This window comes from Marmota flaviventris, chromosome 1, assembly GCF_047511675.1.
Source record: "Marmota flaviventris isolate mMarFla1 chromosome 1, mMarFla1.hap1, whole genome shotgun sequence".
Taxonomy (NCBI): Eukaryota; Metazoa; Chordata; class Mammalia; order Rodentia; family Sciuridae; genus Marmota; species Marmota flaviventris.
Genome location: NC_092498.1, coordinates 91,525,389 through 91,552,952, shown reverse-complemented (window position 1 = coordinate 91,552,952; position 27,564 = coordinate 91,525,389). Strand labels below are relative to the sequence as shown.

General features: G+C 34.5%; 1 protein-coding gene across 3 annotated transcripts in view; it reads right to left on the bottom strand.

The window, feature by feature from the left end:
* The window catches only part of Bbs9 (Bardet-Biedl syndrome 9), a 507,346-nt gene that overhangs the window by 362,163 nt on the left and 117,619 nt on the right, over positions 1–27,564 (bottom strand). For all 3 annotated transcript variants that reach the window (XR_011706693.1, XM_027939697.2, XM_071608408.1), the window contains exons 6-9: positions 13,914–14,088; positions 5,616–5,700; positions 972–1,155; positions 1–130 (exon numbers count right to left, since the gene is read on the bottom strand). Coding sequence is in view for 2 of the 3 variants with exons in the window: in XM_027939697.2 (XP_027795498.1) it covers positions 1–130; positions 972–1,155; positions 5,616–5,700; positions 13,914–14,088 (574 nt within the window). In the remaining variant the exon portion in view is untranslated. The remainder of the gene's footprint in view (positions 131–971; positions 1,156–5,615; positions 5,701–13,913; positions 14,089–27,564) is intronic.

Sequence of the window (27,564 nt, the reverse complement as noted above, 5' to 3'; positions counted from 1 at the left end):
TGAAAACAGCCCACTCTTACTGCCACAGGAATATGGGGAAGCTGAGTAGCCCACTTCAGTGTCACATCCTGATAAACATGCAACATGTTTTTATGGTTTCCAATCAAAGTATTTATTGTTCCTTCAGAAACTGCAGGTTGAAAATACAGAAAGAGAATACTAAGGAAATAATCATTTGAAACAGTATATTATATTTCTTTTAGAGGATTTAAGATACAAATTAATTCTAACAGCTTGAATTTAGTGCATAAAGATTTTAAACAATAAAAAATATCATTTTTCAATTTCAAGCTACCAATATAAAAAAAAAAACAGTTTACAGACTTGGAAACTATAGATAGTGACCATTTATCTAAAAAAGTATAAATTTTCCAAGCTCAGTGGCACTCGCCTCTAATTCCAGCAGCTGGGGAGGTTGAGGCAGGAGTTTCACAACTTTGAATCTAGCTTCAGCAATTTAGTGAGGCCCTGAACAACTTAGTGAGAACTGTTTCAAAATTTAACAAAAATAGAATAAAATTTTTAAAAAGGGGGATCAATGGTCAAGCACCCCTGAGTTCAAACCCTGGTACAAAAATAAATAAATAAGAAGTATAAATTTCGTTAACATTTAATCATTTTGGCTAATGATTCACTATGGATAAATCATTCTATTATAATTACTACTGTTTATAAAACTGTCCGATGTTCTCTTGGAAGCATCTTGAAGAGTGACATTATGGAAAGCATAATGTATGCTAGCAGCCAATTCTATAAGTCATTTTGTACAAAGTAAAATGACTCACAAAACAAAATGTGTGTTTTATATCAAACTTCTGTTCAAACTTTGAAAGTTAAAATTTCCATTACATGTTCAGCACAGAACTATTGTCTTAGATGTTTAAAATATGTGTATGAGTGTGGATTTTTCTGATATATATAAAATATAGCCTTGACATATGGAAAAGATAAAAGAAAATCTTTCTACACACCTGAGCAATATGGGAGAAAACAACTCGGGCTACAATCAAGCTTCTTCATGAATCGAATTTGTCCATTATCCTTAAGACAAAAAAAGTTTCTCTCACCCAGAACAAAAACAGAAGATGCTGACTGATTGAAAGAAACAATACATATATCAAGGGCTTGCTCGCCAATATTTAGAGCCCAATCCACCTGCAAAGCAAAACCCGCAATCAGGTTAGTTGCTAAAAACAGAACATTTCACTCATTCTCATATCAATACAAACTAAGAAACTGCTTTATATCAAAGCAGAATATAAAGACTAGCTAGGCTTCATTAATTTTTTGGAGGGGGTTGTTTTTTAATCACTGTATTTTGCTACTTTACAAACTCTAGCAGGATTTTTTTATATTCAAATTAACCTTTTATTTTAGCCAATTGATCAGTATAAATGCAGAGTTACAGACAAACCAACCCTTCAAACAGTCACATTAAACCATAATGGACTTTGCCACACTGAGGCCATACTATACTACAATAGTAAATCACCCTTTACTTAGCCACAGGTTGACAACTGTGAACAGCTCTAGCAGGTTTTTTAGGGGGGGTTGTTTGTTTCTTTGCTTGCTTGTTTGTTTGTTTTAGTTGTAGATGGACACAATACCTTTATTTTATTTATTTATTTTTAGGTGGTGCTGAGGATCGAACCCAGTGCCTCACACATGCCATACAGCCCTCTAGCATGTTTTGCACCATCTATTATCAGATGATATTAGCTATTTGGTTGTTCAAAAATACCCATTTAAAAGCTATCTTCTTCCCTGAAAAAATCCTATAAGAAAGCTATTGTGGGGGCAGGGGTTGTGGCTCAGCAGTAGAGTATTTGCCTCGCGCATGTGAAGCACTGGATTCTATCCTCAGCACCATATAGAAATAAATAAACAAAATAAAGATATTGTGTCCATCTACAACTAAAACAATATATATTGAAAAAAAAGAAAGAAAGAAAGCTATTTTGCTGTGTTGGACCTGAAACACTGTTATTTCTGTCTATATGCTACTGACCAAACCAAGTCACATGGCCAAGCCAAAGACCAAAGCAGGGAAGTACACTCTGTCCATGATGAGACCATGGCTAGGATGTGAGCTTGCGATAGGGAAAGGGGAATAGAACAATTAGGGTCTATGATACATACTTCACTTAAAGATATTAATTGTCCAAGATGTCAGAATCTGGAATTCAAAACCTATATCTATAGGATCCAATGCCCATGTTATTTTAATATACATTTTTAAATTTTATTCTGTTTTAATTCTGATACAGTAGAATAAATTATTCTTCATTACTCAAAAAAGAAAGAAAGCTAGCTATAGATAGGATCCTCTGCACACACGAAGTACTCTACAGTGTTTCTTTTGGCAACATGGTCAATGTTTAATAAATGCTACCTAAAATAATGAAGTAATAAATGTACAATGAACATGTAAAAGTTTTTAAAAAATCATCTTCCAAGTAATTAAGATCTCTAAATCAAGAAGATGCAAAAGAACAATGACATACCATGTTGAAAAATACTGGATGGCATATATCACTTATGGGAATGATAATGAGATGACTTCACACAAATAAAATCGGAACAGAGGAACTAATCCTGCCCTCAAAGTTAGGCTATCATCAATAAACAATGGATCAATGAAAAGTCACATTAAAGCTGCAGATAGATTTTTGGCTATCAAGACATGACCAGGTATTAATCTATCTATTTTAGGTATTAAAATATATAAAGAAGATATGAGGGCTGGGGTTGTGGCTCAGTGGTAGAGCACTTGCCTAGCATGTGTGAGGCACTGGGTTTGATTCTCAGCACCACATATAAATAAATAAATAAATATCCATCAGCAACTAAAAACATCTTTTAAAAAAAGAAGAAGATATGAAATGCAAATGGAGCTGGTCAAAAGGAAAGATATTGCCAGTGTGTGTATATAAGAACAATCAATAGGAGGGAGATGGCAGAGTGAACATAGGTAGATGAATCAGGCTATCTTAAGGTAAACTAAAATTCAACATAAAAATATAATTATCATTTGGTTCATGTATAACTTACCTATATGAAAATTCCACTGAACATAAGACACGAATGGCACTCCCATGGCAGTTAAATTTCTCATTATAATTTTTAAAATATTTTTTTAGTTGTAGATGGACACAATACCTTTATTTTATTTGTTTATTTTTATGTGGTGTTGGGGATCGAACCCAGTCCCTCACACGTGCTAGGCAAAGGCTCTACCACTGAGCCACAACCCCAGGCCCTCTCATTACATTTTAACAGGCTAGCATTCTAGCATTTTTTGTCAATGGCTGTAACTCAGGCCAATATGTGCCTGACTCTGAGATATGATTTATTTAGAATGAACAGGCAAATTAAGTTTCTAAGGCCATAGTTTGAGATATAACCGCTAGATACTTTGAATTCACCAGGTACTGTCACTCTGTACCTTCATCACATTCTAAATGAATGAGTCTCTTAAAATACAGAAATTAACTAAAGATAGTAATAAAAATGTTTTTCCACTTCCAACCAAGATGGAAGGATTTACCATCCCACCTGAAACAACCACAAAATAGAAAATATATGAAATAACTTTTGCAAAGCGTCAGACAGGAAAAGACAGGGATCCCTTAAAGAAAGAAAACATAGACAGGGGTAGTAACGATAGCTCCAACTTTGGGGGAGTTTCCAGGCTAATGCACAGGGAAGAGAAATCCAGATAGAGACTATCAGACTCCCTGAATTTTAGATATGGACACTCAGTCCAAGGAAACAAAGGAAGCTGGGAGTTTACAAGACAGCATACCAAAGAGGAGAAGGCAACGTAAAGACAAAACTCTGGAGATCAGTAGAGTTCCTCTCAAATATTCAGCTGAGTACTTATCAGTACATTCATGTAAGGAAACTACCCAAAATCAAGGAAAGAGCCACCCGAAAGGACTAGATGTAACAGTGAGGATCATTTCACACAGAGAATTAAACACTGGCTATGCCTGCCAGCCAGGCTGGAAACCTTATAATTCTGAGGAAATTCAATGGAGTACTCAGAAGGATTTTGCCTGAGGAAGGGGAAATAAGTAGCCCTAGAATAAACACTGCTCTGGTCACACCTAATAAGTCTTAAAAAACAACACTCAAAAAGATCTAACTAGTTTTCAAGTAACTTAACTGTATCCCAGGGCTAAGCTCAAGAACAGTTTTAATAATATAAACATATCTAGTACCAACAAGGTAAAATTGACTATATCTGACGTTTTATAAAATTTTTTTTATTTACCAACCACGAAAAAAAAAAAAAAACAAGAAAATATGACCTACACAGAAGAAATAAATAAATTAACTGAGGGGCTGGGGATACAGGTAAGCTGGTAGAGTGTTTGCCTTATGTGCACAAAGCTCTGGGTTTAATCCCAGCATCACAAAAAAATTAAAAAAAATAAATTGAAACTGATACAGATATCAGATTATAAAACAAGTATTATAACTGTATTCTAAATCTTCAAAAAGTTATGTAGAGGCATGGAAGATATGAAAATATACAAGCTGAATATGTAGATATGAAAATTATAACAAATGAGAATTAATAACCACATTAGACACTGGAGGAAAAATGATTACTGGTCCTAAAAACAGCAACAGAAATTCTCCAAGAGGCTAAGGATGTGGATCAGTGGTAGAGCATTTGCCTGACATGCATAAGACAAAGTGATGGATTAGATTCCCATCACTGAAAAAAAAAATAGCTGACATTTAAAAAGAAAAAAAAAAGAAATTTTACCAAATGAAATAGCAAGAGTAAATAATTATTTTTTTAATGGGATGTAGTTCAGTTGTAGAGTGAGACCCTAGGTTCAACTCCTAGCACTGCTAAACAAATAAATAAATAAAATGAAAATCTGTCAGCTGTAGAACTGCAAGTAGCCTAACTATATGTATGATTAGAGTTCCCGATGAAAAGAAGAGAGAGAAAGAACACAGAAAAAATATTTGAAGAATTAATGGCCAGAAAAACAATGAATTCACAGATGGAAGGAGCTCAACAACTCCTAAGCTGGGAAGGGAGAAAGAAAGGAAGGAAGGAGAGAATGCAAGAAGGCAGGTATCATAATCTAAGTGCTCAAAATAGGTAATAGGAGGAAATATGAAAATTAGGCTCAAGAAAAAAGACATTATGAATAGAGGAATATAATGTACATAAATTTGCCTATTAAAGAGGAGATTTTTGGAGATTTTTCAATGTTGGAATATTTACACAGACATGATCAACTGAGCATCTCTACTCCAAAAATCCAAATTTCAAAATGCTTCAAAATCCAAACCTTTTTGAGCATTAGGTCAGCACTCTATTTTGTAGAAGTTTATACTCACTTCAGTTAAAAGTATCCCAATTTCAACATCCACAATTCTAGTGATACAACTCTATAATTTGATTTATTATAGCTATGACTAGATATGTGCCTCTGTTACTCAATAGCTAACTAAATTCTTAGGTAATTGATGTAATTATACATAGAAAAGAGAAATGATTTAAGTATTTTTTAAAATTTTCTTCCTAGGAATTCTTGTTCTTAACAAACAACTATGATTAGATATGAAATATTTTTAAAAGGCCTTACAACTAGTCTTTTTCCAGAACCAAGTTTTTGCTGTTCAGTCTCCTGCCTTTTATCTGCATCTGTTGCAAAAGCAAGTACTTGGTACCTGTATGAAAGAGATGGAAAAAATATCAGTGACTTTAAAATGTAAGAAGCACAAATCATTTTAAACCTTAAGGGCAATAATCCATAACATTACAAATGACTTTTTCTTAAGTTTAAAAACTAAAACATTTGCAATTGATTTTTAATTGCATTATGTCATGAGATTATGCAAAACTGTCACAATAAAGAAACTATATTCCAATTATTCATTGTTGGGGAAAAAAAGCTTTATCAACTATCAAAGCACTTTCATTAGAACTCTGTGTGACAAATAACATGCAAGAAAGACCTAACATGGCCCCACCAAACAAGACAGAAGTTACTATAAACAATGCAGAGGAGTTAGATGTACTATAAATTATTAATATATAATCTATGGAACCAAGAAGAACTAAATTTACTTCTCAGGTAATCTGCTTACTCACTGTGAGTGAATTTTGGCAAATTAATCACTTTGTGCTTTTGCTTAATGAAATTAATAATCTCTAACTTAAACAGTAGTAAAAAGGAAAAAAAGACTAAAAATAAGTTATTAAAAAGTATCTAATACATATACACATTAAGTATTCCTTACCCAAAATTTTAGGACCAGATGTAGTTCAGCTTTTGGAGATTTTTGAATTTTGGAACACCTGCACAGACTTGACCAATTGAGCATCCCTACTCCAAAATCCAAATTCAAAATGCTTCAAAATCCAAACCTTTTTGAGCATGAGGTTAGCACTCAAAAAGTTTCAGTAATCAAAGCATTTCAGATTTTAAATTTTCAGATTAAGGATGTTCAACCTGTATTAGGTGCCCAATTATTGATTATGGATTGATAAAGAGATAGATACAGATCTACATATAGATAGATTATTAGATTATAAGATTATTATACTATTAATTTAGTATGTAATAGGTTCCCAATAATGGTCATTATGGATATTATGACCTCCTGAAAGTATTTTATAGCTTCTATTTCAATAGTTACTATTAGCCTACACTATTCTTTTTTTTAACTGTATTATTTTAGTTGAGAATTAGCACACTTTATTTTTCACTTCTTCACAGGATTTCATAGTGTTACATGCAGTTTTGCAAAACTGTTATTATTTCCCAAGTATTTTATATTTTGATTTTCATTTATATTAAAATTTATAAAATTCTCCCTTTAGTTTCTTTTAGAAACATCCTTGGCTTTGTTCTCATTAATTTCCACTTTATTATTACTCAGCAATAAAAGAGAATAAAATCATGGTATTTGCAGGTAAATGGACAGAGTTAAAGAAGATAATGCTAAGTGAAGTTAGCTAATCCCAAAAAATCAAATGCCAAATGTCTTCTCTAATATAAGGAGGCTGATTCACAGTGGGGTAGGGAGGGGGAGCATAGGAGGAACAGATGAACTCTAGATAGGGAAGAGGAGTGGGAAGGGAAGGGAGAAATGATGGTGGAATGTGATGGACATTATTATCCAAAGAACATGTATAAAGCATGAATTGATGTGAATATACTTTGTATATACCCAGAAATATGAAAAATTGTGTTCTATATGTGTAATAAGAATTGTAATGAATTCTGCTGTCATATATAAATTTTAAAAATTAGCCTATACCATTCTTAAAAACAAATTACAAATAGCATTCAATCTAGAAATAATTTAGTCAATCAAATTTATATTCCTTTAATTCCCATTGATTAATGGTATATTTTTAGAATAGTAATCCTACTCTAAAAAAAGAAACTTGCTTTCCTTTCTATTGAATCAAAGCTCCTTTATCATTCTTCCATAGCTCAGAGGAAAATTAAGAACAGATAAATTCAGAAACCTCATATTTTCTAAGAACTTTAGATGTCTGAGAATAAAACCCAGGGACCTACATGAATAAAATGTGGAATATCTAAATAAGCACTGAAACGTACAGTGTTATTCCAATGTTACCTCCCACTATAGTTTGGATGTGCACCCCCTAAAAGCATGTGTTAAAAACGTAACCCCCAATGCAATAGGGGAAGCCGATTGGGAGATGTTTAGGTTCTGAGGGCTCCACACTCATGAAGGGAGTAAAGCCCACCATTAAAGGGCTTGAGGCTACAAGATCCATCTCTAGCTTCCACTTGTGCTTGCTGGTTTGCCCTTCTACCAAGAGGTGACACAGCAAAAACACGCTCTTGTCCTTAGACTTCCCAGCCTCCAAAACTATAAGAAATAAATCTCTGTTCTTTATAAATTATCCAATCTGGATATTCTGTTATTGTGGCACAAAATTAAGACGTTTATCAACTCCAAAAAACATCCTATCTTTAACAGGAATAATTCATTTCTAAAAAACACATTTCAATAGAAGGCAAAATGACTATAGATTAAGGTAAACTTTGCAAGGCACAGAAACTGATGAGAAACTTATAATACCTTATTTAAAAAACAGGCTTATAGTTATTATAAAAGCTCAGTGTTTATAAATTTCATTCATTCCATAAATATATAAAAGAGAACTAATACAGGTATTAACAAGAGAAAATACTACTAAATGACCTGTACTCATCAGGAGCTCCCAAAGTAGTTGTGGGAATTCATAGATCATCAACTAAGTATAACTCAAGAGTACCCTGAGCTAACAGAAGGTATGAACACAGTTTCAATGGAGTATGATAGCAGAAACAAGAATTGGGGTTTAGGAGATATGCTCATATTATAGGTTCAGGAAAATAAAGCTATGTTTTAAAGAACGAGTAAAAATTTGTCATGCTGGCAAAGAGAAAAAAGCATATGATGAAACAAATAGCACATGTAAAAGCATGCAGCAGTGAAAGAGACATGAAAGGCCCCAGTAGGAGTTTAGGAGAGGTGCATGGCAGGGAGAAATGAGTCATGGGAAATGAGACAAAAAAGGTAGGAGGGAAAAGATCCTTGTAAAACCATGTTAAAAGATTTCACAGGCAGCTGCAGCAAATATCTCTATACCATCTCAGACTGACCATCAAAATCCCAAAGTCTCCAAAAGTGCCAAATAATTAGGCCTCACCTTCCAAGTCTCCAAATAGGAATGTTTTTCTATTTCTATTTCATAATAACAGAAACAGTATGCACTGGTGACTAGAACATTATCCCAGAACTGGTCCCACTATAGATCTAACCCCAGGCAATTAATTACATAGGTGGTTTATTTCCTGAGACACCAGCCTACCTGAGGATGATATGGATATTAATGATATTGTTGCTAAAATCCAAAGCTTCTTGAGCTGTTTGAAGCTTCTTACATAACTACTAAGGGTTATTATTTCATCTGAGGAATAAGTGAACCCCTAAAGTGGCCTCATTAACATCAAAACAGCAGGCAGAGACACAGCCGAAATTGACTCCTGATTTCCAAATCCAGACTATTCACTTCCTGGAAGACAACTCAGAAGAGTATTTTATTACTTAAACATAACTGACAGTAAGTTTAGATGATGACAAACTTATAATAGCATCTGTTTTATGGTTCTCCCTTAACTCCTCTTAACTGTGACCAATAATGTACATGAAAATCTATTTCCAAAACGAAACAAATCCAAGCAGACTTGGAAAGTCTGAAATAAAGAAAACACTTGATTCCTTTTTTTCTTACCACTCAAGTGTTCAGTGATATAAGCTAAAGAATAAAATTCCCTTGTTGAGACTGCTGAAAGAATAATCAGGCCCCATGCAATAAGATTTTATGAAAGAGTGTCAGACATGTTTCTCAGAACAGAAAGGTGCTAATCACAAATACAGCAACTCTAGGTGAATGGCAGTACTTTCTGACTCAAAGTTTAACCAGTCCCATGGAGCACCAATGACAAATGCAACCATATAATTTAGTGCTCTTCCATATCACATCATAAAAACAGCAGTAAGTAACTAAAATATGGATCGATGTGTCACAGAGCACCAAAGTAAACCCTCTGAAATCATTTATTTTCAAATGAAACACAGTTGTCACCTCAAAGGGTACCAGGTGATTTTTAGGACCTTAATATTTAACCTGGAGAACTTTACTAGAAATGGAAACTCAGCATACAAAGCATTATTATGTTCATTTCATGATAGCTAAAAAATTCTTGATTATGCCAGGAGAACAATTTTCATTGAAAAACGCCTGTCACAAAACAGAAGCTTTCTTTACATACTTTACTCCTTCATGGAATTGCTATTAAACACCTACTCTTGGCAAAGTATGATGCATTTCAGGGGGATACAAAATTCCTTGTCATCCAGGAACACTGATTCCAATCAAGAAGAAAAACAAAGGGGCAAATATTTAATATCAGTGAAAGCATGCAGCACTTAAAAGCCAGAACATGTCAGTATGATACAGAAGGCAATATATCATATTGGGCAAAAATCAATGTATTTAGACAATTTTAATCTAGGAGATTTAAAAAAAAAAAGTGTAGTTGAACCAGTTAACGTGCACTGTGATACAGACCTCCTCAGCAAAGCTCTGCTGTAGCCGGTATCACAAAGTACAGAAATAGCTGATCAACTTGCTGCCTCTTACACTGGCTTGAATACTACTTGAGGACAATAGACAGATCTTATTTAACTCTTCATTTCCAGTACCTTGCACAGTGTGTAGCAGAGAAGGTTCTTTTTTTTTTTTTTTTTTTGTGCATATGTTACATTTTTACTTACTATTTCTCCAATCGACAGGGTACATACAAACTTCTCAAATACATAGTGGAGAGAAAAGGATCAAATGCAAATTCAGCCCCATGTAAGTTTCTGATTATTACCTGCTTTTAATTAAGTTATTTTCCTTTTCTAACTATCTCCAGGTTTTTTTTTTTTCCTTTTTGTTCCATGAGAATGAGCAGAAAAACAAAAACATGGGCGAGGAGGAAGACTTGTAGCTCTCTTGAGAAACAGGAAGTTATGTGAAACCTTGTTTGCCCTTTCTACTGTGAAGAAGTTTGCTGAAGAGAAGGTTCTTGAAAAACAATGGCTAATTGAATGACTAAATAAATGAACTAAATTATTCAGTCAGTGAACAGATGGTTAAGACATTTCTTTTCTTAAGAACTGATAGTATAAGACATACTCTGGAACATGTCTGTATGATACAGATAGCAACATATACAATATTGGGTTAAAAAATTCAATGTTTTTTGGCAATTTTATATCTAAGAGATGAAAAAAGAATAGTTGAACCAGTTAACTTTAAAAGTCCCATCCAAATCTGAAAAGTCTACATCATAGAGGTTAAATGGGCTGGATTATAAAAGCACTGAATGTCAATACAGTCGTCCTTTGATATTCATAAGGAACTGTTTCCAGGAGCCCCCCAACCCTCACCTCTGTGGATTCCCAAAGCTGCAAATACTCAAAGTTCTTACATTAAGTTTCATAGTATTTGCCTATAATCTACACATATCTTCCTGTATACTTCTGTTTTGCTTTGTGGCGCTGGGGATCAAACCCAGGGCCTTGTGTATGCTAGACAGGCACTCTACTACTGAGCTATATCCCCAACCCTTCTATGTACTTTAAATCACATGTAGATTGCTTATAATACCTAATGCTATGTAAATAGTTGTTATGCTGTATTGTTTAGGGAATCATGACCCAAAAAAGTCTGTAACAGATACCTTTTTTTGGAACACTTTCAATCAAAGATTGGTTGAATCTATGGTTGTGAAACCCTGGGATTACAGAAGGCCAGCTATCTAAAAAAGTTCAGATTTTGAAATGGAAAATGAAGTTTATTCTAGACTCAAGAAGTGATTTAAAAGCACAGATATAAGAAAGACCTTTCAAATACTAGATTGCAGGGGGGGGGGGGGGTGCAGAAAGCCAAGTGAAATGATAAAGGCCTGAACCAATGATAATGGGAAGCAAGGGCTGAATAAGAGAATTAAAGTTAGAATGGGCAGTGTTTACTGACTAAATAATTCTGACAGGCAAAGGAAAGGAAAAAAAAAAAATAAAAGAGGATTCAAAGTTTGAACCCACATGCCAGAGAACAATACAAAAGCCCTTTCCCCTAGTCCAAAAAGACAAACAATTCTTTCAATTCAAAAGAAAAATCACAATGAAAGCGTGTCCTGAATTAGAATCACTAGGAATATGCATTTATAATGAAGATTTCTGGATCTTATCCCCAATACATCTAAGGTACTAGAATGATGGCTCATTCTATAACCAGATGCCCAGGAGATTGTAATGCAAACTAAAAAATTTGAGATCCAAAACTCACATTAGTTTCTGCATGAACATGACTGAGCAGAGATTAAAGTAATTAAATGTCAATATCAAAAATGAAAATGAACTATATCTTAAAAACCTATGCTATTAGCCAACTACATTCTATTAATAGATAATAGATTTAGTGAAGCCTCAAAAGAACAAACCTATAGTTTTCATGCTTTCTCCAATCCTAAATTACACCAGTGATTATTACTGAATTTAACCTATAAAACTTGAAAGTACAACATAGAACTTAAAACCGCTCGATTGTCATTTAATCATAATTACATTTCATTCATTTTTACCATTATAAAAAAAAGTTTCATAATGGATAAAGCATGCATTTTTAGTACTAGATGGAGATGAATTTAATAAATTGGTATGCTGGAGAATTTCCACAGTTAAAACAATGTAGGCTTCTGTGAAATTAAACACACACATTAACAGTAAGCAAACTATGCACCACTTCCTCACCCAATAACTCCTGGAGTTATTACCAAATTAATTCCTATATACATATTTCAAAGAGTAAGTAATGGAACATTCAATTCTTTGCATTGTGACCCTAGCATAACACTACTTGGCAAGTAGGTGAGGAGAAGAAGCTGGGTGGAAAGCTGAAAAGCAGATCTTCTTAATACTGCTTAACTTTTGGCAGGCCTGAGTAAATGACATAGATAGTTCTCTCAACCTCTCAAGATATATATAATATTTTATTTATTACCAGTAGCCACAATTCACTGATTTCCTTTAGTTCAGAACTAAGTTAGTTACAGAAGGAATATAACATGATACACTACCTGCATCAACTTTTGCATAGTCACAAACAGTTGCTTATTTTCAGGATTTTAAACCCTAGGTGACCCAACAATTATTCACAGAGGGTACACTGCCATTTATGAAGGGGAAATTGCATTAACTCACAATATATACAATATTGATACTTGAAGACAAAAATTTTACAGTTATCTGCTAATGAATTTATATATTCTCACCTTGGGAAAAATCAGGTTCTATAATGATGTGTTATTTAGATGTTTAAATTTTTAAATGTTGTATCACAAAGATAACAATAAAATAACTGAAGTTTTAAAACCCTCCAGCTCTATTTTTTTCCCCATTCTGAATTTCTACTTTTTTTCTCCAATCTTCCTCCCAACAAAAAGCTTCAATTTTTATTAAAGTTTAGTTGACAAAGAAGAAAATGGTCTCTCTCAAACACAATTCACCAAGATCAAAAAGAATTTCTAGCAAAAAGTATAAACCTTTTTTTTTTTTTATATACTGGAGCCTGAACCCAGAAGCACTTCACCACTAAGACACATCTTCAGTACTTTTTATATTTTACTTGAGACAGTGTCTTGCTAAGTTGCTGAAGCTGGCCTCAAACTTAAAATCTTTGTGGCTCAGATTCCTAAGTCACTGAGATTACAGGCATATACCACCATGCCCAGCTATAAGCTGTTTTCATAGGATCATTTTCATAGTTCACCTTTCCTCAGAATAGTTTTTTTTTAAATCATTAACGTTCATAATAATACTTAGATCTTTTCTACTATTTTTCCAATGTCATATACATTCTTTTTTTGGTATAAAATCATTTCATACAAGCACATTCTTGTCTGGTTTTTTTCATTCAACATTATTTTATTATGATTCACGGAATAATCACAGTAACTGTTGAGCATTTTCTACAGAGAGGCAACCTGACATCCATTAATCCTTATAACAACCTTGTCAAAATGAGCATTATTACCTCCTTTAGAGCCTAGATAAGGACACTGATAGCTATGAGCAAAAAAAAGAGAGAGAGAGAGAGACTTCAGCACCTCCTCACAAATCACTGCACTACACTGCCTTTCAAATATTTTATAATAAAAAGTGATATGCTCTAAGCACAACTACATTTTATCAAAGAAACCAGTCTGTTTTTCATTTGAAATATTCAAGTTCTTTGTGGAAAAGAATTAATCAGCAACAAACCAATAAAATTATGATTTCAAAGATTTAATTTACAAACATACTTGTAACTTTCCACTTGTCTGCAGGAAGAGACAGTAATGAAGGAATCTGTACGGGAACTGTAAGCAAGAGGGCCAGGCAGAAGAGAACCAGGCAGAAATCTCCCAAAAGCATAGCTCTCCTGCTCAAACACCATCAACATCCCATCCATAGACTGGATACAAATCAAATCTCGACCTAAGAAAGAATTAGAAGAAATTAGATAACCTAGTCTTTTTGTAATTATAATGGTTTATTTTATTACTATCTGCCACACAAAAAAATAAAATATTAATTTTTCCCCAAGAGGCAACTGCATGGTAGTTTAAATTTTAAATTACAAACAAATGAAGCTATCAGGTTACTACTATTAATATACATACATTTCCCAATTTTTACATTATTTAAGTATGTCTATAATTTTAAGTACATTTATTTTTATTCATCATATGCTGAAATCTTCTACCACAAAATAATCCCTAAGAATAATCATGACTCTGGGTAAGATACAATTTTTTCCAAATTCAGAAATACAACAAAAACTCTTGTTTATGGAACTGCTACTCTTGTTCACCCTATGTCAATTCCATACTTTAAAATGATCTAGATTAGTCAAGCACAACAGACAGGAGGCTATAGCTCAATGATGAGATGCATGCTTAGCATGTGAGAGGTCCTGGATTCTCTCCCCAGCACACAAAACACACACACACACACACACACACACACACTCCAGATAAAATCCATAAACTTGTCTTACACACTAATTGTGTATACATCACAATGCTAAGCAGGGTTGGGAGTGAAAAATACAAATATTGAAAAACGTGAATCCCTGCTTGCCTTAAACAATAGATTGATTTTAGGTGACTTTTATTAATCTATCAGTATTAATTATGAAACTCACAGTTCTTAAAATATACTAAGATGATGATGATTTTTATAATATCACTAATCTGAAAAAGATCTAGTGGCTATAACTCTGCATGCTCTGCTTTGATGATTAATGTATCTCATCACTTACTGTATAGGGTGAAACTATGTCAGAGTAAAATTAAGCCAGTCATTAAAGGAATAAATAAAAGGTCAACCTTCTAGTTTGTCTTTTCTAGCTCATACTTCCATATACAGCAAGTCCTATAGTAATTATTCCTTAATACCTCATATATCCCTAGCAATATTGTATATAGTATATTTAAATTTCAAAGAGTGGCTTTGCTCAAAGAAATCAAATTGCATAGAAATAGATGCAATTTCTTTTTATCTAAGGATAATAATATAGCTGAACAATTTTCAAAAGAAACACATATAGCCAAAGAAGGTTATCATTAAAAGAGAAAACAAACAGATTTAAGGGTGCTTTTTAACTGCAACATATTCTGGCTCATATTTACCAATACAAAGGGTTAATCATCCTTAAGTTTCAAGGGACACTTAAAAAATTGAATACTGTTTCAACAAATGAACATTCACTAAACATATATACTGAACCACTCAGAGATCTCTTTAGAGACATAGGGACTAATCAAATGATGTTTTTATGTATGCATGGATATGCCACAATGAAACCCACCATTTTGTATAATTAACATGCATCAATAAAAATCTTTTAATTAAAAAAGGTATTCTCTGGGGGATGGGGCTGTGGCTTAGTAGTAAAGCACATATCTAGCATGTGTGAGGCACTGAGTTTGATCCTCAGCACCACATAAATAAATAAAATAAATATATTGTGTCCATCTACATCTAAACAATATATATATATATTTTTTTTTTAAAAAAAAAGATATTCTCTCAATGTTCAGGTTTTTAATATGCATACTTTTTATCTTTTAATTTAGTCCTTGTCTTCCATATTATTAAAGGTTCCCCAAAGAGGTGTATGCATGCTAGATGTACTAGCAGGTTGTATGTGTGTATTCACAGAAGCAAAGAGTACCTGTCTGCTCCCAGCACTGAGAAATAAAAATGCTTCCAAGTGTTGGAAATGGATGCTGCAAAAACTTTGTAATTATAAGGAAAATCTTTTATTAGTAGAATCCCCAGGTCTCATTCAGGGCATCAATTCTTATTTTAGTTATGGTCCAACAACTGTAGTTTTTATAAACAAGTTGCAGATACTCCTGGGGCTTCAGCCTCTTCATTTATAAAATGAGTATATTTGTATAATAGCTCCAAGTTGATCAACCAATCTTCAACAAAGGCCCCAAGAATATGAAATGGGAAAAATGCAGCCTCTTCATTAAATGATGTTGGGAAAACTAGATATCCACACACACAGAAAGAAAGAATTGGATCTTTATCTTCCACCATACACTAAAATCCACTCAAACTGGATTAAGGACTTAAACATAAAACCTGAAACTGTAAAACTCCTAGAATAAAACACAGAGGAAGCTCAGTAATAGTGAGCTTAAAGGAATAAATAAAAGTTTTTTTTAATATAGTAAAACAGAAGAATAGGCAACAAAAACAAATATAAAAATGAGATTATTATAAAATTAAAAAGCACTGAACAGCAAAGAAAACAATCAACAAAATGAAAAGGCAACACACTTAGAATAAAAGAAGATATTTGCAAACCCTGTATCTGATAAGAGATTAGCTTCTAAAATAGGAACTCTTAACAGCAATAAAACAAATAACTCAATTTAAGAAGTAAGCAAAGGAGCTGAATAGACATTTTTCCATAGAAGAGGTAAGAATGGTCAATAGATATATGAAAATGTATACATCATCACTAATCACCAGGGAAATGAAAATCAAAACCACAATGAGATATCACCTCACCCACGTTTGGGATTGCCTTTACAATAACAGGGATAAACCTAGAGGGCATCACGCTAAGTGAAATAAGCTAGATAGAAAGAAAAATACTACATGATCTCCCTTATAGAATCTAAAAAAGTCAAATTCACAGAAACAGAGTAGAAGACAGGTTGACAGGGAAAGGGGATGTGGGGAATGTGGGGGGACACTGGTCAAAGGGTACAAAGTTATACAAAAGGTACTGCAGTTATAAGGCATGTAAGTTCTAGAAACCTAATGTATAGTATGGTGACTAAACAGTGAATAACAATGTATCATACACTTGAAATTTGCTAAAAGAATAGATCTTAAGTGTTTGCACCACAAAAAAATTAAAATTAAAAATTAAAAAGTAATTATGTGGGGAGATGAGCTTGTTAATTAGCTTGATTAAGATAATTATTTCAAGTATATACACATATTAAAACATCACATTGTGCATCTTCAATATATATGATTTTTATTTCTCCATAATACCTCAAAAAAGCTGAAAAAAGTTTCAAGTTAGAGATTAAATGTCAAAATTCCTAACATTATATAGTACATATAAGGAAAACAATAAATTACAGAATTATTATGAGGGTATTTATTGTTTGCTTCCCCAGCCCAGAGAAAAGAAATTATCAAATTAGAAAAGGAGTAAAGAGAGATCCAACATGGCGGCGGGCGCAAAGAGATCAAGTCTCTGACCTCTTCAGCTGTGCGGGCATAGGGAGTCATAAACCATCTAAATGCTGTTTGCTCAGGATCACTAGGCAATGCTGAGCTGACGTGGATCTGGGGCGAACAGTCTGGGCCTCTCAGAACACACACCGAGCCCAGATCGGCTGAATTCAAGCTCCCGTTCGCCTGTTTCTCGCAGACGAACTGCTGTGACTCAGCACTAAACGATCCCGCTGAAACAACTGGTTGGCCCTTCTGAACCTGCGGAGGTTAATATCAACCGAGCCTTCATAGGCAGTGGACACAGGATTGAGACAGGGCTTGGGAGTCAGGACCCACCCGTTGCATTGGTCACCCGGCAAAAGGAACGAACTGTCGCCATTTGTATGGGATACCACCATGGCAGAGAACTGACGTCACCAGAATGCAGCAAAAAGATAACTTCATTGAAACCGGCGGCGACAGGTGTGTAACCCCCTAGCCCTTCCTCTCCACACAGCGGGGAAACCTTAAGGGCCCCTACCAGCTCTCCCATGAGCGCGATACTCAGACCGAGGGAATCAGGAGTGGTGCGGGACCTGCGGCGCGGAACCCCCCGGCTACCACTCCCAACAGTGCTGACAACTGAGGTCTCTTGCACCAGCTACCGGGGGCGTGGCTACCGGAGGGCAAGCAAAATTCGCTTAGGGTTCTCAGCCCCAAGCTCCACAAACTTAGGGTCTGAGGGAATGGCAAACACGGAGAGTGTGCCCAGTCGTTCAAGAAAATAGGGCTCCTGGGTCTACAAAGAAACTACTAGAACTAATAAATGAATTCAGCAAAGTGGCAGGATATAAAATCAACACGAATAAATCAAAGGCATTTCTGTATATCAGCGACAAAACGTCTGAAACAGAAATGAGGAAAAACACCCCATTCACAATATCCTCAAAAAAAATAAAATACTTGGGAATCAACCTAACAAAAGAGGTGAAAGATTTATACAATGAAAACTACAGAACCCTAAAGAGAGAAATAGAAGAAGATCTTAGAAGATGGAAAAAAATACCCTGTTCTTGGATAGGCAGAACTAACATCATCAAAATGGCGATATTACCAAAAGTTCTCTATAGGTTTAATGCAATGCCAATCAAAATCCCAATGGCATTTCTTGTAGAAATAGATAAAGCAATCATGAAATTCATATGGAAAAATAAAAGACCCAGAATAGCAAAAACAATGCTAAGCAGGAAGTGTGAATCAGGCGGTATAGTGATACCAGATTTCAAACTATATTACAGAGCAATAGTAACAAAAACAGCATGGTACTGGTACCAAAACAGGTGGGTGGACCAATGGTACAGAATAGAGGACACAGAGACTAATCCACAAAGTTACAACTATCTTATATTTGATAAAGGGGCTAAAAGCATGCAATGGAGGAAGGATAGCATCTTCAACAAATGGTGCTGGGAAAACTGGAAATCCATATGCAACAAAATGAAACTGAATCCCCTTCTCTCGCCATGCACAAAAGTTAACTCAAAATGGATCAAGGAGCTTGATATCAAATCAGAGACACGGCGTCTGATAGAAGAAAAAATTGGCTCCGATCTACATATTGTGGGGTCGGGCTCCAAATTCCTTAATAGGACACCCATAGCACAAGAGTTAATAACAAGAATCAACAAATGGGACTTACTTAAACTGAAAAGTTTTTTCTCAGCAAGAGAAACAATAAGAGAGGTAAATAGGGAGCCTACATCATGGGAACAAATTTTTACTCCTCACACTTCAGATAGAGCCCTAATATCCAGAGTATACAAAGAACTCAAAAAATTAGACAATAAGATAACAAATAACCCAATCAACAAATGGGCCAAGGACCTGAACAGACACTTCTCAGAGGAGGACATACAATCAATCAACAAGTACATGAAAAAATGCTCACCATCTCTAGCAGTCAGAGAAATGCAAATCAAAACCACCTAAGATACCATCTCACTCCAGTAAGATTGGCAGCCATTATGAAGTCAAACAACAACAAGTGCTGGCGAGGATGTGGGGAAAAGGGTACTCTTGTACATTGCTGGTGGGACTGCAAATTGGTGTGGCCAATTTGGAAAGCAGTATGGAGATTCCTGGGAAAGCTGGGAATGGAACCACCATTTGACCCAGCTATTGCCCTTCTCGGACTATTCCCTGAAGACCTTAAAAGAGCGTACTACAGGGAAACTGCCACATCGATGTTCATAGCAGAACAATTCACAATAGGTAGACTGTGGAACCAACCCAGATGCCATTCAATAGATGAATGGATAAAATAATGTGGCATTTATACACAATGGAGTATTACGCAGCACTAAAAAATGACAAAATCATGGAATTTGCAGGGAAATGGATGGCATTAGAGCAGATTATGCTAAGTGAAGCTAGCCAATCCCTAAAAAACAAATGCCAAATGTCTTCTTTGATATAATGAGAGCAACTAAGAACAGAGCAGGGAGGAAGAGCAGGAGGAAAAGATTAACATTAAACAGAGACATGAGGTGGGAGGGAAAGGGAGAGAAAAGGGAAATTGCATGGAAATGGAAGGAGTCCCTCATTGTTACACAAAATTACATATAAGAGGTTTGAGGGGAATGGGAAAAAAACAAGGAGAGAAATGAATTACAGTAGATGGGGTAGAGAGAGAAGATGGGAGGGGAGGGGAGGGGGGATAGTAGAGGATAGGAAAGGTAGCAGAATACAACAGTTACTAATATGGCATTATGTAAAAATGTGGATGTGTAACCGATGTGATTCTGCAATCTGTATTTGGGGTAAAAATGGGAGTTCATAACCCACTTGAATCTAATTATGAAATATGATATGTCAAGAGCTTTGTAATGTTTTGAACAACCAATAAAAAAAAGAAAGAAAAAAATTTTTAAAAAGGGTAAAGATAAATATCAGCTGTAAGCAGTGACAGCTAATGTACTAACAAAAAAGGAAAAGTTATTACATGGATTTAATGTAACTTGCTATAACTCAGTCATTTGCAAAAAGAGCTTTGACGGAGATGCTAACTGTTCCTTCCAATAGCCATTCTTTCTTTAGTTCTAGAACTATGAATTGTCACTAGAAACATAGTGATCCAAAATAAAGCCTACATTTACAGTCCTCTCTTACAGACACATCATAGGACAACAATGTTAATGAGACAGGAGCAAAGGTCAAATGTACAATTCTCAAGCATGCCCTTAAAAAGGGCCAACTATGCACTCCACTCCCCTCTTAGAATCATGATGGTAGTAGGTCTGAAGCAGCTGTCTTGGCCTCAGATATGAGAAAAATAGAGCCCTCCTAACCAATCCTGGACCACTTTATCTCCAGGTGGTAAAATATGACAGAAATAAACTTCTTTTTCATTTAAGTCATCATTAAACTGGGTCTTCATTAAAGCAACCAAACCTATACTGTACTAAAAAGCACAAAAACTATCTCTTTCTCGAGATTCAGCCATTATTGATGCCTCTTAAAATTTGATTTTGATTAAATCCTGGCACCAAAACACAACCTGATAAAAAGCAGAGCTAAAGAAATTTTAATATGACTCCATGTTAAATAACATTAAGTAATTACAGTTAATTTTCTTAAGTGTGATCACAGTATTATGATCATGTAAGAGAACATTCTTATTGGAAGATATATGCTGAAGTATCTATGAGAAAAGAGGTACAGGTCTGTAACTTATTTCAAATAGTTCACCAAAAAAATGTATGTCTGTAGACACATGTACAGTTACAACCATTAACTCTTAAGAGCAAAAACATGAATGTATGTGCTACTTTTTCTTTTTTATGTTTTTGTTAGTGCATTATAGTTACATATAATAATGTGATTCATTGACATATCCATACATGCATATAATATAATTTGCTCTATTTCAGTCCCCACTTTCCCTTCCTTTCTCCCTCCCCCTACTCCCCTCCTTCTGCATTACTGGTCTTCCTTCTAGTTACTCTTTTATTATTATTATTATTATTATTATTATTATTATTATTATTATTATTTATTTATTTATCAATTGCAATACTGGGAATTAAAACCAGAGGTGCTCTACCACTGAACTACTTCCCCAATCCTTTTTTAATTTTTGAGACAGGGTCACACCAAATTGCCCAGGCTAGTCTTAAACTTGCAATCTTCCTGCCTTAACCTCCCAAGTAGTTAGGATTACAGGTGTATGCCACCCACCCAGCTGTTGTTGTTACTTTTTCTAAACACTTTTCACAGTAAAAGTATATAAAAATGGAGTGTTTAAATATATATAAATTTGTATGTGAAACATGTACCAAATGACCTTGATCTGTGGGAGAGGATATCACAGTAACCAAAATATACTCTTGATATCTGCATTATTAAAGACTGTGAGGTCAGAGCATATGTTCATGCAAGTAGAAGTATAAATAATATTTGTATTCATGCTAGGCATCGTGATGCACATTTGTAACCCCAGCTATTCTGGTGGCTGAAATAGGAGGATTGAAAGTTCAAGGCCAGACTAAGCAACTAAGAAAGACCCTGTTTCAAAATTTAAAAAAATAAAATAAGGGGTTGGGGTGTCACTCAGTGAGAGTATCTCTGGGTTCAATCTCCAGTGCTAAAAAAAAAGAGTGTTCATTTCAATATGTGGTTGTCATTGAACCCTGAATTTTTAGTCTCTCAAAGGCCTTAAAGAAGTAGTTCTTAAAATGTGGTCCCCAAACTAGTAGCATCAGCATCATCTAGAAACTTCTAAGAAATGCAAATTCTAGGATCCAAATCTAAACCTACTGAATCAGAAACTCCAGTAGTGGGGCAGAGCTGCAAGACTATTCAGATGCATGCTGAAGTTTTAGAGCCTTAGCATGAAAGGGAAAAAAATAAATAAATAAAAGAAGGGATTGAAGAAAATTTGAACCCCAAAGAAACCTGGCACTCTTGACTCCCATAAACATGGATGACATCAGAAGCTAATTTCCTGAAACTCTGGCAACACAGAGGAGATACTTAATACACTGTAAATTCTAAGCGGATTGCCTCCAGAGCCAGATAATCTACATTTGATACCAGTTCCACCAATTCTTAGCTGTGAGCCTGGGCTCAAATTTCCTTATCTGTCAGACACTGTGCCTAACTTGTGAGAATTAAATAATGTATGGAAATGAGATCCAGTAGTAATAAATATTCAATTGCATTAAAATTAATATAATTATTTTCAAAGTTTCATGCTACATGTTGGATTAAAGTTTAACTGCTTGTTATTTTTCCATACACATCATAATGATGCATGCATTATCCTTACTTTTGTTTTACCTTCTCAAAAAAAAATTCCACTTTTCTTCCCCTGGTTTACTGGACATTTGCTAGCTTCCTCTTGGTCATCCATCTCCTCTCCTCCCATGCTCCTCACATGCTTAGCCAGAATGGGAAGAGACTGACCTCATTCTAAGCTTGAGGTTAGGCCCTGACTTATGTAAACCAATTAGTATCTCACTAGTCACAGTGGTTGGTTCAGAGATGAGTATAATTTATACTCAATGAAAGAAACCAAATCCCTAAATGAAACTAAAACTAGAGAAAAAGTCACTCTCCCTGGAGAGTAATGCATAAGGAGGATAAGGTCTGGAATCACAGAGTCTTTCTAAGGGCACAGTTCGGAGAGAGCCAGATAAGGCATCATTTGAGTCAGTGCATCAAGGCTAATCTGGAGACAAATCTACCTCTGAACTTTCTGGCAATAAATTCTCATTATATTGAAGCCATTTTGAATTGAGTTTCTGATTCTGAATGAAATGTATCAACCTATTTTTCCTGTGAGAGACAGCATAGGTTGAAGCTCATCTCCTCCTATAAACCTCTCTCTCCCCTTCAATCACCTTGTGTCTGTGACCCCATAGAGCCCCATCCTACCATCATCTTAGAACAAATCATCTACCGAAATGATCTGTTTCTGTGTCTCTCATTAACCCTAGACTAAACTCAAAGGCAGAAACCCTGTCTTACTCATCCTTGTAATTCCAGCAGCTATAAAATGCCTGGCATTAGTAAGTGTTTGTTGAGCTGAAGTAAGCTAGGCAAAATAATTTATTCATCTGCAGTTCGAATTGGCTGAGATTTTACTGTGTTTCACATAATGAATTTGAAGTATGTGAAAAATGTTCTATTTGTTACAATCTTGACTACTAATGTTTAGAAAAATGTGGGAATCAATCCAAAACATTACTCAAAAATAAATAAATAAATCCTTCAAATCATATTTTGAAACCACTTCAGAATACATACCAAAGGTTCCTCTTACAGACAATGAGAATAGAAGAAACAGTCCAGAAAAGTCATGAAAGTTTTGAAGGTCTGAACAGAGCCAACAAGAAAACTTCATAAAAGCAATGAGATTTTAGGAGATATTTCAATGACCTAACCATGAACCATACCCAAAGAAGTGCTTACCACATGCTTGATATCATATTAAGACCTATAAGAAATTCAGGACAACAAGATTAACTAAACTGTCATTTATTGAGTACCTTTTATAATCTGGCCTTGTGCTAAACATTTAACCATTTTATTTGCTATAATTTTCAATAACTCTAAAAATTAGATAATAGTCCCATTTTATACATGAAAAGACTAAAACTCACAGAATTTAATTTTTAATATCAAAGAATTAGAAAGTGACAGAATAGCATTCCAATCAGCATCTATTTAGCTCTATTGTATATTACTGAATCACTGGAAGGCAAAATTTCCATCCACTTTAAAAAAATCACACATAATAATATACAAATCTAAATGACATAAAGTTACTCTCCCTGGAGAGTAATGCATAAGGAGGATAAGGTCTGGAATCATAGAGGCTTTCTATGGGTACAGTTCAGAAAGAACCACAGAAGTCATCATTTGCATAAAATAGACTAAATGCTATAGGAAAGCAGTGTTTCATTATAGTGAACTTCCTGAGAAAGATTTCATGATAAAGGTAGGAAGAATTGTGGACTGCAGAGGCCAGACAAAGGGAATAGGAGTCAAGGTAAAAAAACACAGAAATTTCTGGGAGAGAAAAGGAACACATTATACAAAGATGCAGAGTCACTTAGATTTGATCCACAGTATAATGAATCAAGTTTTATCAACAGAGCATAAAAGATAAAAGCAATCAATCAAAAAGATGACAACAGCTGGGCACAGTGACTCACATCAATAATCCCAGAAGCTTGGGAGGCTGAGGCAGGACGATCATGAGTTTCAAAGCCACCCTTAGCAACTTAGCAAGGCACTTAGCAATTGGGCGAGACTCTGCTTCTAAATAAAATATAAAGGGCTGTGGATGTGATTCAGTGATTAAGCACTCCTGGCTTCAATCCTCAGTACAAAAAAAAAAAAACTAATATAACAATATTTTAATGATACTTCCTCAAAAAATATGCTTTCACTATATAGAAAAAATAATTATGAAGGTTGAAGATTTCATCAGAATTTAGACATTTATTTTATTAATCTTAAGCAAACAGAAAAAATAACTTGTGATTTGAAATATCATTTGTAAGATCTGGAAACAAATTGAGAAAGGACCTTTTAAGACCATTTTTAAAGGACTTTGGAAATTAGTGTTTATTTTCAAAAACATAATTTTTTGTGCCTATGGGGATGGAGAATGAAAGCTGTAAAGTCCCATTATGACAGCCTCATGAAATGAGTATTTATTAAATAGCATATCTCATTTCCTTGTGTTAAAATATCATGTAGTCAAAGCTTTAACATGATACATAAACTAATTATATTCTGAAATGACTGCTGGATTAACAGTTTTCTCTATTAAATTATATAGTCTATTCACTAAAATGGTGTGTAGAAGGATGTGTGTATGGGTGGGTCCCCAGTCCAGAAGTTATTTCTACCATGCACGACCCAGAGCATTTTCCGTAATTCATTATTATGGCAATGAGGGCCCCATAGGGGACACTCCCGGATGACATTTCCTCATTTCTCTGTACCCTTTCCTTTCTTGTGCAATCTATGCAAGAGAGCAAGTGGAATGGCATACATGAAAGAAGACTACCACTACTCAGCATGCTACATGTCTTCTGAATCTATGCTCATATTTCTTCGTTGCAATGAGAAAAAATACAAGGAAAAAATGCAAACATGACCTGTGGCCAAGCATATATTGCAGTTCAGCATGCAGCTGTCAAAAATACTTGGTCTTTCTCCAAGTCTGAAAAACAGCTGTATAGATAGTCAAAAAGGCAGACAGGAAACATCAAGAGAATGATACATAGGAACAGAAGAGTCCAAAAGTCTGTAGAACTTCCTCTCTTTTTATGCAGCATGGAAAAAATTTTTGTTGTTGTTGTTACAGAAAAACTGAAACACTAACTCATTAATCTTTAGTGCAAACCTTATTCAAAAATGATACAACATGTTTGCTATGAGCAAACACATAAAAATGATCGGAGTAGGGTTCCAATAGATACTGCCTTAAAAACAACTAGTAGGTGGATTTCTAGAGCTTGCAGGGTTATAAATTTGCCATTACATATCAGTTTTATACTTTTCATTTATATCATCATACAAATAAAACTACCACCATTGTTTTGGGATACACACTACTCTCTAGCTAAGCTTAATCATCAGTAGTAATTTGAATAAAAGAGCTAGCTTCTGTCTTATTACTCTTTCAAATTCTTTTTGTTTGAACATTTTCAAAGTAACTTGTGCATAATAATAATAATTCAGAATCTAATTTAGATTCTATGTTTAAAAGCATCAGCATAAATAAACAAGTTATTTTAAAACCCTAAGCAAACACAGGAAATCAACAAATAGAATGCATGCATCGAGCTAAATAACTAATATTTTAAATTATGTACCGGGTAAAAGTACACAAATTCTCAACTACTATTCAAGTGTTACCTCAGTAAATAACTTCATGAAACTAATTACTTTAAGACTCAAGAAAATAAACATTGGGTCTACATACTAACTCTTCCTATGAACTTGTCTTCTGACATTTTAATGTGTCTCATTTTAATAGCAAACTTTAATAGCTTTACAAAGACCACTACTGTGTGTTTCACCAAGCTATTTATCACAGCCTTTCCCTCTAAACTGTGAACAAGGTTAATAATGTATTATAAGGAAAAAACAAGCACTCGTTAAATTAGCATTATATGTGATAGATTCAGTATGAATGCAATGTTAAAAGTCTAAAAGAAGGTCTTAAATGTTATATCATCACTTGCATCATAAAATAAATATTGGAAGAATTATTTCAACAGATAAAATGATCAAGTTTTAACAACATCCTCCATGCAAAAAAATCCACAAATTTGCGACCCTCAAAAAGTTCAGTGAATGCAAGAGGAAAGGCACACTCATACATTGCTGATGGGACTGCAAATTGGTGCGGCCAATCTGGAAAACAGTATGGAGATTCCTTGGAAAACTTGGAATAGAACCACCATTTGACCCAGCTACAGGGACACTGTCACATCAATGTTTATACCCGCAAATTCACAATAGCTAAACTGTGGAACCAACCTAGATGCCCTTCAGTAGATAAATGGATAGGGAAACGGTGATATATATACAAAATAGAATATTACTCAGCATTAAAAGAGAACAAAATCATGGCATTTGCAGGTAAATGGATGGAGTTGGAGAATATTATGCTAAGTGAGTTTTAGCCAATCCCAAAAAAAACAAATGCCAAATGTTTTCTTTGATATGAGGATGATGACTCATAATAGGGTGAGGGTGAGCATGGGAGGAATGGAGGAACTTTAGATAGGGCAAAGGGGTGGGAGGGAAAGGAAAGGGACATGCAGGTAGGAAAGATGGTGGACATCATTATCCTAATGATGGACATCATTACCCTAAGTACATGTATGAAGACATGAATGGTGTGAATCTACTTTATATACAATCAGAGACTTGAAAAATTGTGCTCTATATGTGTAATATGAATTAAATTGCATTCTGCTGTCATATATAACAAATTAGGATAAATAAATTTTAAAAAGTTCAGTGAAAATGAAGAGGCAAACGATTAAATATTACAACCATATAAGAAATGAGAAATATTAAAATTATTTAAAAGCTATCAGAGCATGATTAACCATGTCTAAAAGAATCAGGGAAAGCTTCAGAAAAAAGATAACATGTGGGTCTTGTAGGTTAAGAGAGAGTTGTCAGGCAATG